Raw genomic sequence first — 24,574 nt, 5'->3', positions numbered from 1 at the left:
TCAGCGGTGCCGCGTCCGTCTCCGATGCCGGTAATGACCTGACCATGTCTGGCACGTCAGCTGCATCTGCCAGGTCAACTTAAAAAGAAATCCTCCCCCCTCCCCAAGACCAGTGCCACCAAAGCCTTGGCACCCGCATCTAAGCAAAGACACCCTACGGTACAGCCTTTCCCTTGGAAATTTGGTGTAGATGAGTTAAAATAGAATTAAAAAAAAAAAAAAAAATAGAGGAGAGGTCCATTAAGTCAACTGCATTTGGGCCATTTTGGAACAAAACTCCACGTGACGTGGCTGTGGGAAGGAGGTAAGGAGGGCAAGGGTAGGTGGCACCAGGACAAACCGCCACGGGGACACCGGCGGCCCCCGGGGTGCGGGCGCAACCTCTCCACCGCCACGCACGGTGCAGGCGAGGAGCGGTGTTATTTTACGCATGCCACCAGCAATTGGGGATTCTGACCTCTGCCTTTCTGTGACTCACAGCCACTAAATATTTTTTAATAAAACATGGCCTCTGTGGGTTTGGTTGTTGTTTGTTTTTTTTTTTTTTTGTTTAATCCTTAAAGGAGTAATATTTAGAGCCAGAAGTTGTCAGAAGGGGCGAAGGGGAGAGCACATTTTGGCCCAGCGTGAATTCAAACCTCGTTAAAACGTATTACAAGTACGCCGAAGTTCAGCTTTTTCGTCTTCAAAGTGCTCCAGTACAAACAAAACCTAACACAGAAAACATTTTCTGGGAAAAAAAACCCGAAACATTCTTCGAGTTCCTGACGAGCAAAGTCACGGGGCCCAGGGCCTGACACGGCCGTATATAACGCAGCCTCTCAGGAGCACGAGAGAAATGATCCAGGGAAGAAGAGATTGATTTCAAACACCCGACACGTCCTCTGTCCAATATCAGCAGGAACCTCCACTTTCGTTCCCATGACTGGCATTTCCTCTCCAGGAAGATTTTTTTTTCTCTTGAGTTTATACTATAGAGATTAGCTCGGTGTATATTAATTTCCAATTCACTTAATCATTTTGAAGGCTCACTTCCTTCCTTTGCTCAGACCTTTCAGCATCACCAAATAAGTCGTGCATTTAAATACTTTCGTGCCCGGCCCGAGAACTGGCAGATGCATCGGGAAACTCTTCAAAGATTAGATTTTGAATTAGATTTTGAAATTATATTGATGGGAAATCTATTAAATACTTCCAACCCCCAGTCTAAAGGAACCCAAAGCAATGTTTTAAGCCAGGAAAGTTATCTCAAGTAATACATCCATATTACCATAACCAATTTATTCTCCTGCCCAAACTCATTTTATTGGTTACACTCCAAAGGGGAAGTTGAATAAACTGCATCCAGGCTTTAGAGCGCTTCATCTCTTAGCAATTTTTCATGTGGGTTAGAACCACATGTGTTCATTAATTATCCAGGGCGGGGGGGAGAGGCAACCTAATTAGCAGCAAATACCTGTGCACCTGCAGTCTTCCAGCCAGCAGCTTTTCCTTGCCCCCCAAAAACCAGGTAAATAAAGGAAATGAAAGCTTCCCACCAAACTTCCAAAACCCCAACGCAACGCTACTGAAGGAGGCACCATGCCGGTGCAAAGCCATTGTCCCTGCTTGAGCTCCATCCAGTGTCTTCTCAGGTGCCCTTTTCCAGATAAGAAAGAGAGGAGGACAGGGGAGGAGGACAGGGGAGGAGGACAGGGGAGGAGGACAGGGGAGGAGGACAGGGGAGGAGGACAGGGGAGGCTGGCTGTCTGCCACCCAGAGCCACCCCCCTGCCCCACGTCCTACAGAACCTCCCCACCAGCACATCCCTGCATCCCCGCACCACGCCAAGGGGATGCCCCGGTGATTCGGTGCGTGGGTGGCCTCGCTGGCACCTGGAGGCTCCTGGGCTGGGGGCGAGGTGAGGAGGGTGGGGAGGACGGACACCGAGTGCGGCACCGAGGGTGGCGGGGCCACCCTATGCCAGCGAGCAGGGATGGACCCAGGGGCAGGACCTGCACGGCAACATCTTCCTCCACGCGATGCGGAGCACTTTTGGCACCTATGAAAGCTTGGCCAGCAGGAGGGATTAAATGAGATCTATAAGACGGGTTTTACTCCAGCTGTTGGCATACTGTAACATCTGCATCCCCAGTTTCTGTCTCCCCCTCGAGAAACCAGCTTGGGCGCAGGAAGGAACATGAGGCTTTTCTCTGTGCAAACCGTGGGCACAGACGTCTGCAACGAAGAGAAGAAAGCCCAAAAGCCCTTTTTATGACTTAAATGCTAATCTGACTAGTAACTCCCTACATCTAATTAGATATTAATTCTCCCCTTCACAGAAACAAGCTGATTAGCAAACACCGACGTAACCCAGCATTAACCTTGCCACCACAAGAAGAAAAATGGCAGGTTCCTCTCCTACGTCTTGACTGTTTGCTGGGGAAAATAAATGACCACCTTTCATTTGTATCAGAAGTTGACTTGTTCTCAAACAAAGCAAACACACAAAGGCCTCGGTTGCTTATTTTACAGCACCGTAAAAGCAGGTTTTACAGCTGTGGTGCAAGCAATCTGTACTCATTAAATTATCGCTCTGACAGCCTCCCCGTGAAAAGCTGTCAAACGCAAACATTTTTCACAGCCGAGAAATCATACTTCGCCGGTGCTCTCCGAGACGCTGCTATCCAGAGGGATGGCAGGCTCTCTTTTCCCTCCCGGTTATCTTGTTTAAACCCCCAGAACAAGGGTTGGCCCCTCTGTCGACAAACAGGCATAAGCTCACACACAACACAGCCCCAGGAAGGGCTTCACAAACTGACCCGCGGGAGCTGCACGTGGCTGGAAGGTCCCCCGGGTTCTCCTGGCTAAGAGCAGAAGATGGAGAGATGTCTGGGCCACGGGGAGCTCAGACACGGCGCTGGGCTAACGCGGCTCGGCCAGCTCTGATCCAACCTGGTATGGGAGCACGTCCACATTTCAGTGGCTGTTCAAGGTGCCCATCGGAGAAGGACCCAGGGGGCATTGGTCAACAGCCGGCTGGACATGAGCCAGCAGTGTGCCCAGGTGGCCAAGAAGGCCGACAGCATCCTGGCCTGTATCAGGAACAGTGTGGCCAGCAGCACTGGGGCAGTGATGGTCCCCATGTACTCAGCACTGGTGATGCCCCACCTCGAGCGCTGTGTTCAGTTTTGGGCCCCTCACCACAAGAAGGGCATTGAGGGGCCGGAGCGTGTCCAGAGAAGGGCAACGGAGCTGTGAGGGGTCTGGAGCACACGTCTCATGAGGAGCGGCTGAGGGACCTGGGGGTGCTCAGCCTGGAGAAGAGGGGGCCGAGGGGAGACCTTCTCGCTCTCTACAGCGCCCTGAAAGGAGGGGGTAGCGAGGGGGGCGGTTGGTCTCTGCTCCCAAGGAACAGGCAACAGGAGAAGAGGAAACGGCCTCAAGTGGTGCCAGGGGAGGTTTAGGATGGATATTAGGAAAAAGTTCTTCATGGAAAGGGTTGTCAAGCACTGGCACAGGCTGCCCAGGGCAGTGGTGGAGTCCCCATCCGTGGGGGACATGGGTTAATGGTGGGTTTGGGCAGTGTGAGGTTGATGGTTGGACTCCATGATCTTAAAGGTCCCTTCCAACCTCGGCAATTCAACAACTCTATGATTTGCCGCTCCAACCCATCTCAGCTCCACCCTGCTGATGCAAAGTCATCTATCTTGTCCCTCGGGGTGACGCTGAGGAGGACAAGAGCAGGGGCGAGGGGACCAGCATGGCCGTCCACAAAGCACAGCTGAGCTGCCCGGCAGGACCAGAGCCACAAAACCTTTCCTAACCCCAAGAAGAAAGTTTAAAATTTGTCTGGATTGCAAAATAAATTCTGCGGACGCTACCGACTTTGATGCTTAAAGGAAGATGACATTTCCAACGCAATTAACTTTTAGAGATAGAAAAGGCAGTTATCTGCCGTCAGGCAATCTACAACTCTGGGCTCTGTTTATTCTTTTAACCCGTTTGAATTTCAGGGTAGAATTTCAATGCCCAACACTCGGGGAAAGCCTAGAGGTGTCAGGAACAGTAAGAAAGACTGGATATGACATATCTGGTATTTCTGCAACAAGAGTCCTGAAAAAAAAAAAAAAATTAAAAAAAAATCTTTGCTTTTGAACAAACCCTTCCATAAAAGAGCACAGCGGGAAACATAACTTGGCAATTTCCCTTATTTCAGGTAATAAGATATATTACCTGTTTGCAGCTTGAGGGCAGACCAGCCCCGCCAGTAACCCAGCGCAGGAGAGCACCGCACCTCCCCGAGGAGCTGCCATACAACATCAGTTCCCGCTGCCGGAATAATTCAAAATAATCTTTCTTCCAAATCGTGGATGCATGAGGTACTCGAAGAAATGCAATCACTCCACCCACTGCGAGGCACGGAGCAAATCCCACCTCCAGACAACACAGCCCCTTCCTTGGATTTTTGTACCCAGTATATATATATATGGGTTTTTTTTTTTTTTTTTGATCTTGGATTCATAGCTCTCCATCTGAAAATATCCTTTTTTGAAATAAGATGGGATGCAATGTTTTCCTATAACTCGTGCTAACATTTTCAGGTATATTAAGGGTGGGATTTTCATCCAAGAGGGCTTTTGATGAGCAGAGCCTGCCGCTGTAGGGCACAGCCCTACCTAAATCAAAGGCAGCTCCTGAAAATTAGATGACCGCATCAAAGGGGCACGTTCCTCTTCACCCACAGGCAGGTTTGGCATTTCCCTAAATGCTGGTGACAGAAGCAGCAGCAAAACTGAGCCACCTCCTGCCACCACCGGCACCGGCTGCCCCTCGGGAGGACCGAAGCACTGGTGTCCTCTGCCCCTCCAGCCATGCCCCAGGAGGGAGACCTCAGGGCTGAACCCATAGCTGACCACCATAGAGTGCCAAGTTTTGCCTTGAATTTCCTGATCTTCAAGAGTGAAACGCATTTATTTCAGACAATAATTTCCTGGAGAGAACTACGGCTCCAAGGCACCCTGCTTGCTCCTCTTCCAGCATCTGCAGAGTCTCAAACCATGAGCGAGCCAGGGCTCAGCACCAAGAATCTGCAGTTTTTTAGAGCAGAGAAAACCTGAACTGCAATACAAGAAAAGGCAAAGAGTCTTATCCAAGAGCTCGGCAAGGCCGTTGAGCCAACGTGCTCTCCAGATGCCCATCTGTTGGCCATGGTCAGGTGTGCTGGTGACCTTCCAAAAGCAGACAAGGGCTCCCGCGCACCTTTCTGCTCCCAAAGGCCACCAGACACGCTGTGTTTCCCATGCACCAGCTTTGCTTTGTTTTGAGCTGTGTTTTCAACTGGCCTTATTCTGTTTGAGGTTTCCAAATTAACTATGCAAACAGATACCAGGTAGACGTGCAATTACTCAACACACCTTAAAAAGCAAATAAACCCAGGCTCAAGCACGCAGAGGGAACATGCTGAATTTTTACGGGCACAATTAATCAGTTTCAGATAATTTGCCACCCAGCTTTTCAGGTATACTCTTAATAAGTTGTCCAGATTATGATTAAGGACCGTCTGTCTTACCGAAACCTTTAATTTGTTTGTCTGTGTAGACAATTATGCTTTCTAGCGCATACAGGAAGAGACTGCCACAAAGAGATTAATTATATTTTCTCATAAAACGCTTTACTCAGAAGATGTCCACAAGAGCGAGATGGATTCCCAGACGAACGCTCTTGCCCGAGCCGCGGCTCCGAAGGCTCCGGTGTCGGCACCGTCCCAGCGCCTTCACAGAGGTGCATCTGTGGATGCACACTCCACCCTGCAGCTGCTCCTACCAAGCGAAGCAAAATTCAATCCAGACAGATAAAAGGAATTTGGAGGGGGAAGAAAAAAAAAAAAAAAAAAATAGAGATGAATGTTTCACAGCTCTTTTCACCTTGAAGGTGCAGCCAACCATGGCCATGCCATCTACTCCAAAGGAAAAAAAAAGATGATTTTTTTTTTTCCTCTAAATGTGCCCCATTATTTTTAATATGCCTTCACTTCCTTTATTGCATATACCGCATTTGTAGTTTCCACCAGGGAAGAACAAACCGTAGCTTAACAACCTTTTTCCAGAAGTGTTGAGAAACCGATGAATACATAGTGTTAACACATTTATTGAATAGGAACTCAGGAAGGGCAGGGCAAATCCACAAGCTGTTTCTCTGTCCTGTTTTCAAACATGTGTTAGCACTTACTGACATGGGAAGAGCTCTTCCGCCGAGTCTGAAGAAGTACAGGCTTAAATCATGCCAGTGTCACAGCAACAGCCCCGACACGTGAACCTTGGAGAGTTGGGAGGGACAACATCATCTCCTCAAACTTCGCTTGATTAGCGAAAGGTTTCAAGGTTTCAACTGGGCTGCAGCCTCGGAGGAAAGAAAAACAACCAGCAAAAAACCAGGATTTCTATCACTTCTTGTTTCTGGAAGGCCCAAGAACATAATCTTCATCTGCCCCCCGGGGCTGGCAGGAGCCCAGAAGAGCAGGGAAGGACTCACGGTGCGGGATCACCGCCACCACACAGACCCAGCTCCTCAAAGGAATAAGAAGCAACAAAGGAGGGAGTGGGGGAAAAAAAAAAAAAAAAAAACACACAACAAAACCACCAGTATGGAGATTGCCGTCTGCAATTCAAGGAGCAAACAGCAGCACATCCCATCCTGCTGCACCTAACAGGCATCCCACGAATTAGGAAAGCGGTGACAGCAGAAACGCCCATGGTCCCGTGCTGGTCCACCCCGCGCAGCAGGATGCGCCCAGCCTTCGCAGCCCCCTCTGCCCCATTTCCAGGGACCGTCACTGCTCACACGTCCCGTTCTGGGCCAGCTAGAGCAGGTCTCTCCTGCTGCCTCCTCCCCAAGCAGCAGCTCCTCCATCCTCCTCTTCCTCATGAGCACAACTCAACAGCAGTCTTCCCCAACGCACCTCCCTCGCTGCTTCTTCTCCTCCCTCCATTTCCTTGCTCTCCCCTCCGCTCCCACCCCATGGCTGACGCTCACTGCGCCCGTTCCTCAAGCCCAACTGGCTTTTCCAACACATCTATTATTTCTCAGCTGCTTTGGCCTGCTGACCCAGGTCCACTCGGTACCGACGCACCAACTTCCCACCCCAAACAGCAAAGATCACCCGCAACATCTGAAAGGGAGTTCTTTCAGGCCGCCCACCGCACGCCCCCGTTGTTCAGAGGAGCTTTCTGGGACGCTCGTTAAGGTATTTCACACATACGTATTTTTCCAAGCCTGCCTTCCTACGACTGGTGTTGAGGAGCCTGAGGAGGACCTGTGCTGTGGAACGGCAGGGATGGCTTTCTCGTTCCCGTTACCTCATTTCCCCTCATCTCATTATATTTGGGCCACCTCTCTTTGTTCATCCAGCATGCCAACGACAGGACATTTAACACTAACAAAATACTTCCAGCTCCTCCCCAGTGGAACATCACACACACACCACCCCCCAAGCCCACCACAAGACCCCCAAAATGCCACCAACTCAACGGGCATTGAAGGGAGCAGCTCCCAGGGCTCCACAAGCAACCCAAAGCCGCACATGCGCGGGAAGGAGGAAGAGAGAGTTAATTTTAAACAGACAAACAATAGCTCATTGACTGGTTGACAGCAATTAGTAACCAGAGAGCACCAGGCATGTTTCCTGTAGCCAAGTATACAGCCTGCTGCCCGTATCTTGTTTTTTTGGGGAAAAAAAAAAAAAATTAAATCAGAAGCATAAGAGCAGTTTGCCTGTGATCTTAACAGCAGAACCGTTTGGACCCAAGACAGCAGAAGACCGCTTGATCCCTCCACGCCTGTACAGAAGGCGGCTCTGCCCACTGCTAAAGTCTCTTCTCAGTTATAAAAATCTCATTTTCCACCCTCCACCTACAAGGCAGGAGCCTCCCCTGCTTTGAGATCTCCTCCTTTTGAGACAACTCGACCCCAGGTTCTTTCTGAGCCCCCCAAACCAGAGGTGCGGTCCCTGCCACTGTCCGCCGAGCATCACCCTTCTCGACAAACAAGACTGAAAAAAATCACAGTGGGTTTTGGACCTCCTTAAAACTCTCCAGATGGAGAGGAGCCAGTTAAAAGAAAACAAAGAACAAACAAACTTCCAGGGCACAGAGAGCAGACAATTTGTTTCAGTACTGTTGCAGTGAGTGGGAAAGCACAAACAAAAGCCCACAAGTGGGATTTTCTAAAGGAAGGGGGATGGCGGTTGTTCCCTCCTGCCTCTCCTAAATCACTCCATCCCAACCCCGGCCAAGCACAGGTCCCGAACCAAGTGCGAAGGACCGGCTCTCAGCAGAAGGCAACTGCTGCTCCTGCGAGATGTGTGGGATCTTCCCCTTTTTCCGCCCTGGTTGGTACGAGGTTTGGTGCCATCCCTTTCTGGAGAGGGAAGGAGGAGGTTGTGCCTTCATCTAGACGTGAGTGGCAGCAGGTAGACCAAACCACTGTGTTATTTCCCTGTTAACGATGCAGTCGTCATCAGATGCAGTCATCATCAGCGCACTCGCCAGAGGACGGCTTGTGATGGTAGAGCCCTCTGCACCGCACAGATTTATTCAGAAGCACAAACATCACGTGGCTCTGGCACAGCAAGCATCAAAGGGCCACCAGGTCTCTATTTTCAGCCCTCCTGCTGTGCCACAACACCCAGAGCGGAGACAACCGTGCCAGCGGCCAGGGCTAACCCCCATGGTGGTGGGTGCTAGGGACCCTGGGGACCCCGGCACGGGAGCAGGATGGGGCCCCGGGGCTCTGCGCTTGCAGGTAGTTTCTGATAAAAGAGTTAAGGCGAGATGAAGGTCTCGTTAAGGGCAGTTATTTCGGTAAGGCAGCGCGCCCCGATGGTCTGCCAAATTCTAACTATAGGAGCGGTGGGCTGGGCACCTGCGGGGCTCGTCTTTCACCGTTTGCCTCCGCGTTGCCCGGAGCAGCGGAGCTGAAACCGCTGAACGCTTCCCCTCATCCCTCCTGCCTCAAGCCTGGCTATTAATACCTCCCAGCCATGTGTCCACACCTAAATCCTACCTGGAGACAGTGGCTGGAAACCAAGGGCTATCTGAACAGTGAAATCTAAATTAAGAAATGAGCTTCCAAGAGGTTTTGGGGTTTTTGTCCAACAGTTTTAGCAGAGTTTGGAAGGTATTTGGCCAATGCTCCACCTAACCGGTTACTCAGACTCACCCACAAACCAGTTATCAGAAGTAAATTGGTATTTGCGCACCCAGGAGTAACGCAAAGCTCGTGCTAGAAGATGAAGGGCACCCTGGGATGCTTCCAAGATGCACAGCACAATCGCACGTTACAGCTGTGGCACCTCTGCCCAACACAAACACAGAGTCCACGATCAGGGGTCACAGCATCCCAGAGTGGTGAGGGCTGGAAGGGCCCTCTGGAGCTCCCCCATCCCACCCCCCGCCAGAGCAGGGGCACCTCCAGCAGTGGCACAGGACACCTCCAGGCGGGTTTGGAATGGCTCCAGAGGGGGAGACTCCCCCCCTCTCTGGGCAGCTGTGCCAGTGCTCTGCCGCCCGCACAGGAGAGAAGTCCCTCCTCAGGTTGAGATGGAACTTCCTATGCTCAAGTTTGTGCCCGTTCCCTCTTGTCCTGTCACTGGGCACCACTGGAAAAAGACTGTTCCCATCCCCCGGCACCCGCCCTTGAAGGACTGATAAGCGTTGATAAGATCCCCCCTTGGTCTTCTCCAGCCTGAACAGCCCCACGTCCCTCAGCCTCTCCTCACAAGAGAGATGCTCCAGTCCCCTCATCATCTCCGTAGCCCTTTGCTGGACCCTCTCCAGCAGTTCCCTGTCCTTCTTGACCCGGGGAGCCCCAAACTGGACACAGTGCTCCAGATGTGGCCTCCCCGGGGCAGAGCAGAGGGGGAGGATGACCTCCCTCCACCTGCTGCCCACACTCTTCTTGATGCCCTCCAGGATGCCATTGGCCCGTTTGGCCCCAGGTATCCGTGACCAGGCCATCCATGACCTCTCCAGCCCAGTCCCTGCGCAGGGAAGGGTGGGTGCACCACGGTCTCGGGGACCCCCGGCCAGCTCCTGCCACTTGGGCTCAGCTGCATTCCACTCGTGGTCCCCAAGGGGTTTTGTTTGACACTTCTGTATTTGTTTTACCTTAGACACAAATGCAAGAGTCAAGGGGAGAAGATGAGAAATGGGACTCTCAGCATTTAATAGCTCCCCAAATACTGGCTCAGGCCATATCGTTTCGTACAAACCCTCCAGTCGCTCAGCACTGGGAACATCAAACCTACTGCCAGCGCGGCCGGGGATGGACCACCTCCCGTTCTCCTCTGTACAGCCCATTCCCATCCGACGAGGGTTGCAGCAGCTTGCTTGCCCTCCCCTAAATCCAGAGCCCACAGGAGAAAAGGGATGCGCCCTGGTTTAAGTGCAACAGCCAAAGCGCTCGGGAAAGGCAGGGGCAGGAGACGCAGCAGCTGCTTTGCCGGAGGCAAACATCATTTCTCCCCCCAGAAAAGGGCCTGGCACAACAGTTGCGTCTTCCGAGAGACTTAGGAGGTGTCTTTAATAAGAAAAAAAAAAAAACAACCTAAGAACATCTTATCTAGGGAGCAACAGAATAGCGGAAATGCTGCAGAAGAGTTATGCGCTATGTCCTGTCCCTGCTCCAGGTCCTCAGAACAGCTGAGCCGCTTCCCCGAAGCGCCGCTCGACCAGCACAGACCCCGGCGTGGAAAACTTCAGCCTCAAAGGGCAAAAGAGGTGGAAATTCAAGTTTAATAAATGGGGACCGAGCGTTTATGAAGTCTTAATGTCACCATTAATCCTATTAATGTTATTAATCCCTGGGAGAGGGAAGGGCAGGGCGCTAACTGGTGAAGATGAGACAAGGCAAAGGAGATTTAAAATAAAACAAAAAAAAGACAGGGGGGACACGTTTAAAGCCCTGACTGCTATAGCTGCTTCTGTGGGGTGAGATGTCATCCGAGTCACACAGCTTTGTGGCTTTCCCATGGTTGGCATTATCACAGAGGGACACTTCCATGGCCACAGAATCTCACCCACGAATTTCTCAGTGAAGCCCATAAACCTATCTGAGATCACATACACCAGAAAAACCAGCACATCTTCACCTTAAAAACATTGAGCAGCGGGAAATCTGACAAGTCCCAAAGTATTTTTTTTTATTTTGCTAAAAAAGCATTTCCCTCACTGCTGAAAATACATCCCTCGCTGCTACCCTGGGACTGGGCTAGCGGTTTAAATTACACCAGGAGAGACGCTCAGGAGCGTACGTAGCTGTGCTGTAAGCAAATATTTAGACAGGCTATATAAGATACGGGACTCCAAAGCTCTACTCTCTTCCCGGTGTCTGCAAACCAAAACACGCGCAGGAGGATCTGATGCTGTCACATTACGCATTAGGAGCCGAAATGACTTCTGGTCAGCCCTTTGGGGACTAATAATCAGCAGCTTGTTCCGTGCTCCCGATTAAAAGGAGATAATCCATTTCTGTACGGCTTTGGTGTCAGATCAGAGCAATTCTGGCAACAGTTCCAACGGCACACGGCGCTCCGGCAACAGCTGATGCAAACGCTGCGAGAGCCACGGGGCATCGCCGCCGCCATCCAAAGGACGTGCCGCCGCGTCCACTGTCCTTTTGCAGCGGCAACTGCTGGAAAGGTCAAGCCCATAACGGGGGCAGCCGCACGGGTTCGCCTCTCCTCTCAAACCTGAATGTCAAGGCTGAGGGGAGCAAGGCAGAGAACCCACAACGCGGGGTCCTCTGAAGAGCTGGAGGAGGCGGTTTGCTGCTGGAGCTGCATCCCGGAGTGGCCCTGCGCAGCACGGGGATGTGTCACCCCGCACGAGGGGCATCCGTCCGCATCCGTCCCACTGCCCGGGAGACCAGTTCAGTGAATTCGGTCTCTGCTCAGTCCCTCCGCGCAGCTGTAGCGCAGAGGATTTCTTGTTAAACAGAAGAAGGGGCACAGCTCTTCTGCGTCAGCCTTATCGTCGTTGGGATGGATTGAGCTACCAGTAACGAGGCAGCCCTAAAGAGCTGCCAACGCTCAAATCACAGCACGGGCCCATGCAAAGGAAGAGCTCTGGAAGGCATCGCTGCTCTTCCAATCTCATCCCTAGAGCTCAGGACAAATATATGGGTCTTGATCATTTCTCCTCCCTGTAGTTTGGGCACATTACATCAAAAAGCATGGGAAGAATTACGTTGGACAAGGAGAACTCAAGTGGGCAAGGCAGAACCGACCACAGTTGACCTGACGACCAAGCATCAGGACTGCAGGAAGGCAACACCACACCACAAGCAGCCAATCACTCAACAACAGGCTCTTAAACAGAACTACCACTCCAAAACTTTTGCAGAAGAGTCTGAGGACCTCAGAGGGGAGATTCCTCAACCTGCCCCAGCCACCGGCAAGAGTGCTGCTGAAGAAGGGGTGCCTTCAGCCTCCAGGTGATGGGGCTGGAGGGAGAGAGGCAGTCATGATTAAAAGCCTTCCAAGAGGTAAATGATAGAGGATAATAATCAGTTAATCTCTGCTTCCACCCCAGGTAAGATTAAAAAAAAAAAAAAATAATCCCTAAATCAGCTTTGTCTGCAGCAAATGAAGATTGAGATCTGACATTAGCAAACGCTCAAAGACGGGCCCATTAGGCTTTGGGACAAGCTGAGGGGGTTTGCTAATTCTCCTTCATTAGTTTTGTACAGGGCAGAGAAACACCCTTCAGGGACAGGCTGGGCACAGTAAATCCAGCTTCCAGCAAGAGGATCACACCATCCCCTTCCAAATTTGCCTGTCAAGGACTCCCAGGGCTAAGATGAGGACGATGAGACGGGCACAGGACACGCTGCGAGGGGCTGACAACCACGCAGCACCGACCAAACAGCCGGTGCAGCGCTCCCTATCAAAGCTCACCCGTTTTAAAGCCTTGCACGTTGACAGGTATCCAAGCTCAGCTTCACCTAATATCGCCCAGCCGTCCTGAAGCCATCTCTCACCCTACAAAGGGGCAGACACGCCTCGCAGTACGTCCGCACCGCGTCAGGGACGCTGACGCGGTGAACCCCGCGTGCTCTTTGTTTTCCATCGCAGCATTTCAAAGAGCCGCGTCGTTCATTTAAGGTGAAGCAGATGCTGTTTCTCTGGTCTCTTTGAAAGGGCTTATCTACGGGCTGGATTTCATTAAGTGCCTTGTTCTGCATTTAATAAGCTTGCAAGTCTAGACACTTTGGTTCTCTCTCTATCACCCCTTTGGTGTAGCAGCAGGTAGAGACAACGGAGGTTAAGAGGGAAATATTTAGCTAGCAGATTTAGATGCTATCAAGCCGATTGCGTAATTCCACTTTGACTCACTGCACTTTCATACCCAGGGACTTTTTCGCTCACCCGAGTGCCAATCCCTTCCGAAGGAAAGGGGCTGCTACCTGCTGCGGTAGTGCCAAGGAGGTCCCTGGAAGGTTCACGGCACAGACTTTGGGATATTAGTAGAGAATCCACGTCAAACCAATGACCAAACAAGGGAGAAAAAAAGTCCAGAGGAGCTGTGTGGTGGAATCACCCTCTACTACCAGACAGCGATAAAGATGTACGAGCAGAACAGCCTCAGCAACCCAGTCCACCTGACTCGTCAGATATTTCCACGTGCAACTGGGTGTCACCTCTTCCACCAGCCGACAAGGACAACCCAGGCAGGAGCCTGATGCCCTGCTCCTCCCTCCTGGGGACGCCGCCACGACTGGGAGCACCGAGGTGCCTGCAGACCCCCGCGGGACCTGCCGCGACCGAGAGCTCAGCAGCCGAACCAAGAGATGGTGCTCAGACCCCCAGCGGGTGCTGCGCCCGACGCCCGGGCATCAGCTTCAGCTGTTTGCAAGAGGGATGTACCCAACGCCTTCTCAAAAACGGGCAATGCTGGAAGAGTGCGTGCCAGCTACCTCCGGAGGGAGGTTCTCCCCACAGCTCCCACCAGCCAGGCGTGCCCTATGGGGACCCAGTTTGACGGGACACGGCTGCGGATCCGGTGGCAACGCCGAAACCCGTCATTTGCTTATCGGCCAGCAGTTAGCATCCTCGCTCGAGCGGTGGGAACTCAGCCGAAAGTTGGTACATTTTGCTTCTGCGCCCCTGCATCACACTTGAACCCTCGGCCGCCGCACGAAACCCGCTCCGTATTTCTTTGCTTCGCCCCAAAGGCCAAGGGAGAGGGACACAAATCCCGTCGCTTCACAACACGCTGGGGAAGGTCAGCATTTTTGTGGAGCGGGGCTGCAAGATGTGCACGTTAGTTACACGCGCTGCGGGGATGTACCAACACCACCAACTGCAATCTTAAAGAGCAAAACGGTTTTTCACAAGATTAATCAGAAAGAAAGATCTCTCTCTTCGGGAAACACGCAGCCATGATCAGCAAATATTTCTCTCCCACGGGATTGCAAAACAAGGCATGCTCTGCCCTCTGAGCCGTGAGTCATGAACTTCCCCGGCAAAGCGGGAGACAGAGCAGAACAACTGCAGAGAGAACAACAGGATGGGGATATTTTTTTTTTTTTTTTTTTTTTTTACATTTTATCCCAAGGAGAGCAAATTCAAGGTCGCTGCACTTACCGTCGAACTTCTTGTAGCGGGAACTAAACATGGTTTGTAGGTGATTGCTAAGCTCTACGACGGCGTTTCTGAAGTCGTGTTTACTCTGCTGGCTGTACTTCTCCTCCATTTCTTGAGAGCAGCATGTGTAGCCTTGCGAGCAGACTTTCAAGTGGTCACCTGGAAAGCAGAGAAGAAAACATCCCGAGTTAAAAGGATTCTCTCCGTGCAAGGGCAGAGAGGTCGGCTTGGGAGGCAGGGGGTGCCAGGACCCGCAGCACCATCCCCTCCCAAGGAGGGCCCCCTGGACCAGGCACATCAAAACCGGATTCCGCAGAGGAACTTTATAGCAACGCATGTAAATACCACACCTCGTCTCTCTGCAAGAACATTAAGAAGCACCCTCTTATTTGTTCAGATAATAAGTGGAATAAACAGACGCTCCTCTTGCACGGTATAATTTGAAGAACCAGCAAATTGACCTGTCTGTACTATGATATCTTCCACGAAGTTTTTGCTGAGTATTTAATTACATCCGATTCATTCAGTTAATACACAACACAATATCAATGACAACGGTCCTTTTGGTACAGATAAATCCTTTTTTCTCCACCTCCAATTATCACAGGGGAAGTAATCTCTCTCACACACACAGTTCTCACTGATATTAAGATACACTTGTTTTGCACAACAGCTCATGAGAAAGCTTTGTCTTTCTCAGCTCCTAATTTTACAGTTTTCTGCCATCATCCTGGGCAAAACCGGGTGTTTGTCTTTGGAGAATCCAAACAGAGTTTTCTTCCTTCACCCTGAATGATTGTTCTCTCCTAAGAGTCATCTGGGTCAAGCTGGCTTGGTCAGAGGAATCATGAAGTGCTTCAGTGCGTACCATAGCTCCATTCCAAAATTTCACCTGGGCACAGGATCTGGCCCTATATAATTTGCTTTTAGAGCGTGTCGCTGCAGTGCGGGATGAAGCTGTCCTCTCCCGGTACCACCGGTAAAATGCTGCTGTCGGGTTTTGTGGGCCAAGACAAACTCTTGGCCTCGCCATCCTCAGCTCCAGCTCCTCTGACAGGTCCCACAGCGCCGCACCATCACAGGCAGGCGGGCTGATGCTAACGCGGTTCAAACTCGGGCAAATTGTGCAAACCTTTGCCAGCACCGAAGATATGATCAAAACAAGCAGTTAGGATGAGAAACTCATCCTTCCAAGTCAGATGGTATTTTAAAAGACACGGCCTACATGTAAGCTGCTGCCCTCCCTCCCGTTTCACACCCCGCTGCCAAACCTTATCCTTCATCCCGAGGAAGCAGATGGAGAAGCGAAGGCTCTTCCCTACCCTGGAGGCCACCGCCAACCTCCAACCATCACCGAGGTTCAGAGACTCACGGCGAGAGCGGCAAAGGACTTGCCAGCCCCCTGCACGGCAAACCCCCTCTCCGCAACCCCGCGCTTACCGAAGAGCCGTCCTACCTGCCAGAGCGCCCGAAGCGGGCTTCGAGAAACACGGGCAGTTTTTGCAGGGTGCCACACAAGTAACATGAGCGGTTGCTCCTCTGCCTGCCTTGTGCAAGACCTCCTAACAACGTCATTCGCCCAGGTATTGAAGGTTCACATCACTTTGCGTGACGTTCTAGCCCAGAAGGGTCAGTATCTCTCCTCCCACACACTTAAGGACCATTCTAAAATAAGATACAAATCTCTCTATCTATATAATTCCTAAGAACCTCTCCTCCTAAATCTATCCTCTTTTTGCACTACAGGGTTTGTTTGTTTTCCCTGGCATCACAGGCAGACCTTGACCGACAGATAATTCTGCCACAGTTAATTTATTGCACAAGACCATCCGTCGCTCTTGAGTTATGGAAAGCTCAAAGTCTGTTACGGGAAGCAGCACCGCTTAGGCACAGCCTTCAGAAAACACAGACAAAACTCGCTAGCTCCTTACAGATATTTTTTTTTTTTTTTCATGGACCCTATTTCCTTCCATCTCAGAGGAGCAGCACCAGTGGCAAATACACAGCATTAAGGGGCGTAGCTCTGTTTAGCTTGGTAAGTCATTTGAAAGGGAGGAAGACGCACATCCAGGATTTTGGGATCCGGCCCACCAAACCCATCCCAGAGCACGCCTGGGGACTCCTCTATGAGCCTGCCCTACCAGCGAGCATTAAAAAAAAAAAAAAAAAAAAAAACCAAAAAGGAAGTACCCAAACATCACCACTTTATTTCACTTTGAATCTCTTTACTCTGGCTCTGATACAGGATTAAGACTCTTTGACACAACGGGAAACGAAGAAACAGCAGCCAAGCGATAGTAACAGCCAGAGGGACAGCTAGTTTCAAGGTGTCAAAAGAATTTAGTTTCAGAAGTCTTGAAACAGGGTTGTTTGGGGTTTTTTTCTAATTTTCTTATGGGAACAGGGTGGTTTTGTTTTTTTGTTTTGTTTGTTTGTTTTTTTTTCTCTCTTAATTTTCTTATGGAGGGGGAGTATATGGGACATTTTTTACCTGAAATGCACTTCACGGTTTCAGCATCGTTTCCACGACGCATGCCGGCCTTTGGTGGTTGTGATTTACACACTTCCCATTCTTTTGTGTCGGAGGGGTAAACCTCTACCCTACTTGGCACATGCAAACCTACTGATAGTGGGATTTCTATTCCCAGTTACACTTTAGAGACACTTCTGAAGTTGTCGCAGATGCCCTGGGATCCCTAAAACAGTGGTTTTAACAACGACTCCAATTTATTTATGATTAAAAAGCCCAGTATATTTCACAAAGACAAATAATAGTTTTATGTCTATTTATCCTATTAAACTAAATTTTCTGTGGTCCCCCTCGTCCCAGATTTGCAGGGTGCCTCCCCGGGACGCGCGTGGAAGGAGAACACCCCTGCCAGCAAACCAAGCTTGCACAGATCCCCTTTGGTTGATCGTTAAGAAATTACCCTCCAAAACGCAACTCAGACGTTCAAAAATGAATGACCAAGCAATCTAATTATGGAAGATATTTCTCAGTCATGTCAGCACTATGTGGTCTTGGCTCGCGATCAAGAATTAGCTCTGTCTGGAGCCGAGGAGCTCTGGCTACTCGGTGCTAATCATAGGAGGATGCACTGTGTTACCCACTGTTAAAGATAAAAATAAAGTTTAGGGCTGCCGGCTGCTTTTCTCGCAGTTTTTTTACTCCACAGTAGGAGATACCAATGGAAAGTCACTGGAAGACACTGGGGCCCCAGTTTTCCCACGGGGAGGGTTGTCCTTAGCACCTCCGCATCCCTCAAAACACATCCTCGCTTGTGCAAAGCGACAGGCGCTGACACGGTTTGCGAGAAATCCCATGCCTACCCTTCGTTTTAGATCAGCCAGCACAGGCGATCCGCTCAGCATCCATCCGCGGGACCCATCCCGCGCCCGAGCCTGCAGGGAGAGCATCGCCGTCCCATCGCCCGCCCGGGGGATGGATCCATCGCCCGCCGTGTTGGGAACTGCTTGCGCCTCCACGGACAGAGCCCTCGAAGCACGGCGGCGTCAGAAACGGCTTCAAAACACGACAGCGCCGCCACCACGGGCGGGCAGGGGAGAGCAACCGGCGGAGCCTGGAGAGCAGCCGCCGCCAGCGGTCCGCGTGAGCGGGGACCGGTTACGGACACAGAAAACACCCACCTAGAGCCACCGCTCTTCGCTCGTCCAACTGGCAGTGAACTCCTTGAAGGAAAGGGAGCGAAAAACACGAGTATTTAGGCCCACTTAAAGAGAGATCTAATGTTTATGCGTATTATGTAAAGAACACTCATGGTGCGCACTCACTGTCAAGGGCACATTCGGCAATAATTATTTCCCCAAGTCAAAACTCATCAAACAATGCCCATACAAGGCAACTCTTCATCTACCCTTCGGTGTTAAAGACTCAGCAGCTTTTGTAATTTATCACCGTGCGAGCACAGAAAAAAAACAAAAAAAAAACAAAAAAAACCCCAAAAAACTCTGTCCCAGCTTCCTTTCAAGTTCAGCTTTTTTATGGACTTGTTTGGCAGGGCGGGCAACCCTCCCGTCGGGGGCTGCATGGCAAAAAAGAGCTTTAAGTAGCAGAGAACGACTCCAAACATCTCCCGCATATGCGACTTGTGGCGGATCTGCGGCAGATCTCTCCCACGGCCCCCCCTCGCAGCAGGACTTTTGCTCTGTTTTCTATTACGCGTGAATATACGTAATATAAAGAGAGAGAATGACGGACCAGAATTACAAAAGAATCTCCTTGGCCAGGTAACGGCACACCTCTGGGGAACAGAGGTGGTGGTTTAAAGATAGAAACGCAACGGTACACGATGTTACCGTCTGTACACGCAAGGAACCGCGCTCAGAAAGGTAATCTTGCAAACTTATGATTTAAGCCATTACAGAAACGCCGCATTTAGCAGGCTCCAGGCACGCGGAGTTTCTTCCAAACCGAGCACCTATTTTGCAACGCGTCGGAAAACAAGTTTTCATCGAACGAGTAAGCGCGCCGCGCAAACTCAGGGGCTCTGTGATCTTGAAAAGCAGTTCCCTTCCACCGAACAATTTTCCAAGACCTTTTCAAAATGTTGTTTCTGGATGTCTAACACGCCGTCCCAGCCTGCTCCTCCTCGCTTTCACCAAGTTCATACTTTAAGCATGTCTAGCCGAACTTTCAGGAGTGGTTCGCTGGGAGAGTTACTTCTTTCATGCACCCCCGTACACAATCTAGCCCTTCATCGCAGCTCGGTAAATAAGCCCAAAGCAGTTTATGGTCTGAGATGTTACCGTTGGACTCCGCTTCCGTGTGAGAGCACGGGCTGGGGTAAGGCGGGCTGCTGGAGGAGTGGGAGGTGAACACTGCCGGGGCACCAGCAAGCGGGGCCACCATTTCGGCCTCCCGCTCTGCCCCTTCCCTCCAGCACACAGCGGCTTGTGGCATCCTTAAAAGAGTTTGATGACTTCCTCTGAACCAACCACCAAAGGAATCCCGGACTGTAATGCCGGGCTCTAATCCGATTTCACACTAGACTTGCCTTCTAATTATCACAGAATATTAGGCTTCCACCCATCATATATAATTGACATGCTACCGAGGCTTTGCAAACCCCCAACAAAGATGACAAGAAACACTAGCATCACCCCTGAGCACCGCTCCGCTGCTCCAGCCCCACGTTAACAAGGGCCGAGAAGAAGAAAGAAAAGCGTGAGCTTGTGATTGACTCCAGCGGAGTCATCGAGCCAGACGAGGCCACCCAACCCTCCGCCCAATCCCATCGCCTCCCGTTGTACCCACGACACCAAAACCTGCCCCGTTTTCTGGGTGACAAAATGAGCCGGGGATGCTCAGTTCGCCCCGGGAATGACCCGCAAGCCCTCGCCCATCTGCAACGGCGCTGCCATGATCCGTAGGGGCTATCGGCACAACCGCACATCTCACAGCCACAACAGTCCCTGCCCCGCAAGGCACAAACACCAAATGGAGGATAGAAAGTGACCCTACTGCCTCCTCCCAGACTGTCACACACACACACTGCTCAAAAGTGTGCTTTTTGCCTGGAATAAGCAGCAAACTTGAATTTTTAGGTGATGGCTTTAGAGTATTCCTCTTCTGCTGGGTGGTCAAGTCCTCTCCACTCGGCTTTAAAGCTGTGCCGCTGTGGGATTTGTGTTTTTATTTTACTGGGGAGAATCCTCCTGCAGAGAGGGTGGTGTGCCAAGAAGGAAGAGATGGAAACCAGCACTGAGGTCCTGCTAACAGAGGCGACATGTCCAGGAAGGGCAGCAGAGTTGGAAGTTTCTAAGCTTGCATCCTGCACTGCTGGTACCCTCTGGTGGGAACGGGTCAAATCGGGTTGGGACACTTGGAGCTGTACCTCCTGTGACACTCCATCCACGCAGTGCTATTTCCAGCCCCAAACACTATTTCAATGGCACACTTCCAGAAGTGCTTTGTGCAACCTCCTCCCTGCATCTATCACCATCAGACACAAAATGGCATACCCCACTTCCAAATCATTTCCCATCCTCAAGGTCATTGTCACACAACCAGAGTCAGCCTTCCCTCCTTAAAACGTTTGCAATTCTCATGGGGATCTCAAACCCAAAAAGCACCAAAAGAGAGAGAGAACACCCCACATACCCAAACCCAGGTCCTCACGATGGAGGTCCACAACCAGCACTGCCCTCCAGCCAGGCACGTGGATGCTCCTGCGACAGCCCCAGGAGTCCTGGCCATGGATTCCACCATCACGGATGCTGGTCCCCACCTGCACCCCCCTTTTTTCCAGCCACCCGGGAGCTTTTAAGCCAGAAGACATCCTCACTCAGTCAGCTCCCAAAGCCGACTGGTAGAGTTACGGAAGTACCGCAATTCGGCAGCATGTGCCAGCGTGTAGCATATTTAACGTCCCACTCAATTAGCAACCAGTTTATATAAATGGTTTATTTGCCTTATTAATGTTAAAGTCACTTGTTTCCCCTGTGCTTCCATTTAGGTTATTAATCAATGTGCATTTCAGGTTTGTTGCCGATTACTCTAATGGCACAGAAAAATTCCCCAGACTCACAGAGAAAGCTTATAATATTGAAATGATTTTTTTTTTTTTTTGCGAACTTGTCAAGCAGTCAAAATACACTCTTTGATACCCAAACCAAAGCCCTTTCACCTACGCTTAACAACAGTGAGCTATTTTCAGTCGAGCTTTATTGCATCTGTTAACTCAGCTGCTAATCCATCTTGCAGGCGCGGGGAACGCCGGTGCACACAATACCTCAGTGACATACCTCCCTTCAACACAACAAATAATCCTAATTATTTCCATAGCGCGTACCTACGGTTACTTAAAATATCGTACACAACCGAGGTCTGTCTGGCTTCTATTTTTCCATGTTGCTTTGTTGACAGCTTCGGGTTCCCAAATTTACTGCCAAGAGGGTCAGGGAACGAAGAGAACAAGGGAGATTTATATCCATGTGTGTACATTAAGCCAAACGCACATTAGGAAACTTAATTTTCTGCTGGAAAGAGCAACTTAGGACACAAAGAAGGCTCTTGCCTTCTATCCGTCCACGTCCAAATTGCTACCGCAAAGCTCGTCTTCCAGCCGATGACAGAGCCAGATCCCTGAAGGACTAAATCTGGGCTCAACACTGCCCGTTGAGGCCAACCAGAGTGATTTTGGGACATCCCCCCGGGATGGGGGCAGACCAGGAGAGACCTTCCCAGTCTCCTAACGCAGCACCCCACAGAAGCATCAATGGTCAACTGAGGTCCCCTCCTGCCCACCTCTCCCATTGAGGTTGGGGCAATGGAGAGGTTCAGGTGGAGGTCCCCAAGGACCAAACCCAAAAAGTCCCTGCAGCACATCTGCGCCTCTTGCGGGGGACATCCAAAAGAGGAGGATGCAGGATCTCGCCTTCAGCATGGCATTAAGAGCTCATTTCAAGTTAAAACCCTGCTCACCTGAAGGAAAAATACCACCACCGCTTCATTTCCACAACACAACCACCAATTTCCTTCCCAACGGGGTGGCCCGAATACTGCGAGGTTTTACACCCTGGAAAAATATGCCATGATAGAGCGTGCTTTCATTCCAACAAACAGGATATTGAGTCAATTAGTGGCACACCAAACACAAACCCGCCAAATGAAGATAATGCATTTCTGCAAACATCAAAAGAGAGGGAAACCACACAAAGACCTGAATATACAAATAAGGCAATGGAAAACAAAAATAAGTAATGCTGCATAATTAAACTTTGGATTTAAGCAAGCCTGGAGAGTAAAATAGCTCTGGTTAACTAGAGGATTCTCCCTGGCTCTAGCTAAGACAGAAGCCTTCAAGGAAAACCAAGAGTTGTTTCTTAATTAAAAAAAAACAAAATCAAAAATCCCTACTCAACATCACTGAGTGAGAACTTAGGAAATGCAAATTCTCTTTATTATCGCCGAATTCTTTAGGCATGAAATAGTTTTCATAACGTGTCTCTGCCTACGTGCCCCGAGCGAGAGGTGTTGCACAACGGGCAAGTTACGCTGAAAATTATCTTTGGGTTTTTTCCACTTCTCTGGTGAGGAGGATGGATACACAAGGCGCACAAGAGACCCACCTGCAGGACAGCTGAGATAGGCAGGGTCCCTGTCCCTTGTCCCTCTACCAGCCACCACACCACTCAGTCACTAATTCTGGGTATATACAAAGGTAAAAAAGTTAAAAGGTATAAAACAGTTGGGATAAAGCCCATCAAAAACCAGCCAGTGGTCGGACTTTAGAATTCAACGGAAGTTTTCCAGCAGGTTTTACAGGGATAACCCAAAAAAATCCACCAGGTATCATTTCATACATACATTAAAAAAAAAAAAAAAAAAAAAAATGGAGAGAGAATCCATTGGGAACAGCAAATACACAGAATTACTGAAGCCTCAGGCACAAGGAACAGTGAATAGAAGAGATCTGGCTAGGACACAGTTACTTTCCTTATGAGACTTCTCATTTTTTCCTCAAATTCCCCATTAAGAAGGCAAAACAAAGCCAAAAATACTGCCTGTTTGTTGTTGGGTTTTGTTTTGGTTTGTTTGTTTTTTTTTGTTGTTTTTGTTGTGTTTTTTTGTTTGGTTTTTTTTTTGGTTTTTTTTTTTTTTTTTTTCCATAAAGCTTTGGGCTATTTGCCAAAAAAGCAGCTTTTAACCAAAACAAGATTCCACCACAAACACTGTCATTCAAACTGGAATATTTTTTCCTTCTTCAGAATATTTCTCCCCCACTCCTCCACTTCCAACCCCTCTCCCTCTGCGCTCCCCAGACCCTCCGCAGAGCCAGGGAGAAGCAGGACTATGTTGTTGGCAACCACTTTTCCAGTAATTTTATTTAATTTTTTTTTTTTTTTTCAAACATAGCCGATTCCAGCGTCAATGCACAAAACCACGTTTCAGAGCCACACAGTAGTTTCTTGTGAGATGTGCCCAGGCTCACCTATTTGTGCCAGCAGATGGGTCATCTGCTGGCGAGTCCTGTGTTTGGCAGTAGGAGACCCTCAAAAGCTTCAGCAACATTCAGAGGTACAGCCCTCATGATTCTGGTGATCATGCTTTATTTGGGAAAATAAAATAAAAAAAAAGAACAACAAAAACCAACAAACAAATCATGGAATGGTTTTGGTTGGAAGAGACCTTGAAGACCATCTAGTTCCTGGGCAGGGACACCTCCCCCCAGCCCAGGTTGCTCCAAGCCCCATCCAACCTGGCCTTGAACACCTCCAGGGATGGGGCAGCCACAGCTTCTCGGGGCAACAAAATGACCAAAAAAACCCAAACAACTCAAAAGAAGATGTTTGTGGTGGAGGCACCATCGGATAGAGATCTCCCCAGTTGAGAGCTGCGGAACCAGCGGAACCACGGAAAGCCACAGCTCTCCCAAACGGTGGGTGGCACCAACCCCTTTCAAGGGCCACTGTCCCAAGGCGCTGGTGCCCATGCGGTCAGCCCCTCCGAACATCCCACCCTTCCGATTTCACCAGCGACGCAGGGGCTTGACAAAAGTGAAGTTTTCCTGCTTGCAGAACCAAAAAGAGAGAGAGAAAAAAAAGCATGTACCATTGCACAAAGCGGAGCTACCGTTTCCATGGGTTAAAAGCACACCAACAGGAATAAAAGTACTAAGGGCATATGAACCGGCAGCTGTGACCCAAGCAAAAACTTAAAAAAAAAAAAAAAAAAAAGCCCCAAAACCTAAAAATGTTTTTAATTCCTTAAATAAGAAGCAAAGCTCGTGAAATTCAGCCACAATTTCCTGTTTTCGACTTAAAATAAAATTAAAAAAAATATCCTGGGCTTTATACAAACAATCTAATCTATAAATTGGAACATGAGAGATGTTAATTAACTTCCAGAAAGATTAATTCTCTATTACGGGATCCAAAATAGGCACTGAGGAACCCGCTGCAATTCTGAGACCAACTTTACACAGAAGG

At 50.0% G+C, this 24,574-nt stretch overlaps 1 protein-coding gene across 1 annotated transcript in view; it reads right to left on the bottom strand.

Moving 5' to 3' along the window:
* GPC4 (glypican 4) overlaps positions 1-24,574 on the bottom strand; it is a gene marked incomplete at both ends in the record, with an annotated part of 70,845 nt that overhangs the window by 23,858 nt on the left and 22,413 nt on the right. Inside the window, one exon of the mRNA XM_082488169.1 lies at positions 14,624-14,782. Coding sequence (XP_082344295.1) covers positions 14,624-14,782 — 159 coding nt within the window. The remainder of the gene's footprint in view (positions 1-14,623; positions 14,783-24,574) is intronic.

The sequence above is a fragment of the Vanellus vanellus genome (genome assembly GCF_965231255.1).
Source record: "Vanellus vanellus genome assembly, chromosome: 10".
NCBI lineage: Eukaryota > Metazoa > Chordata > Aves > Charadriiformes > Charadriidae > Vanellus > Vanellus vanellus.
This window is presented reverse-complemented; position numbering and strand designations above follow the sequence as displayed.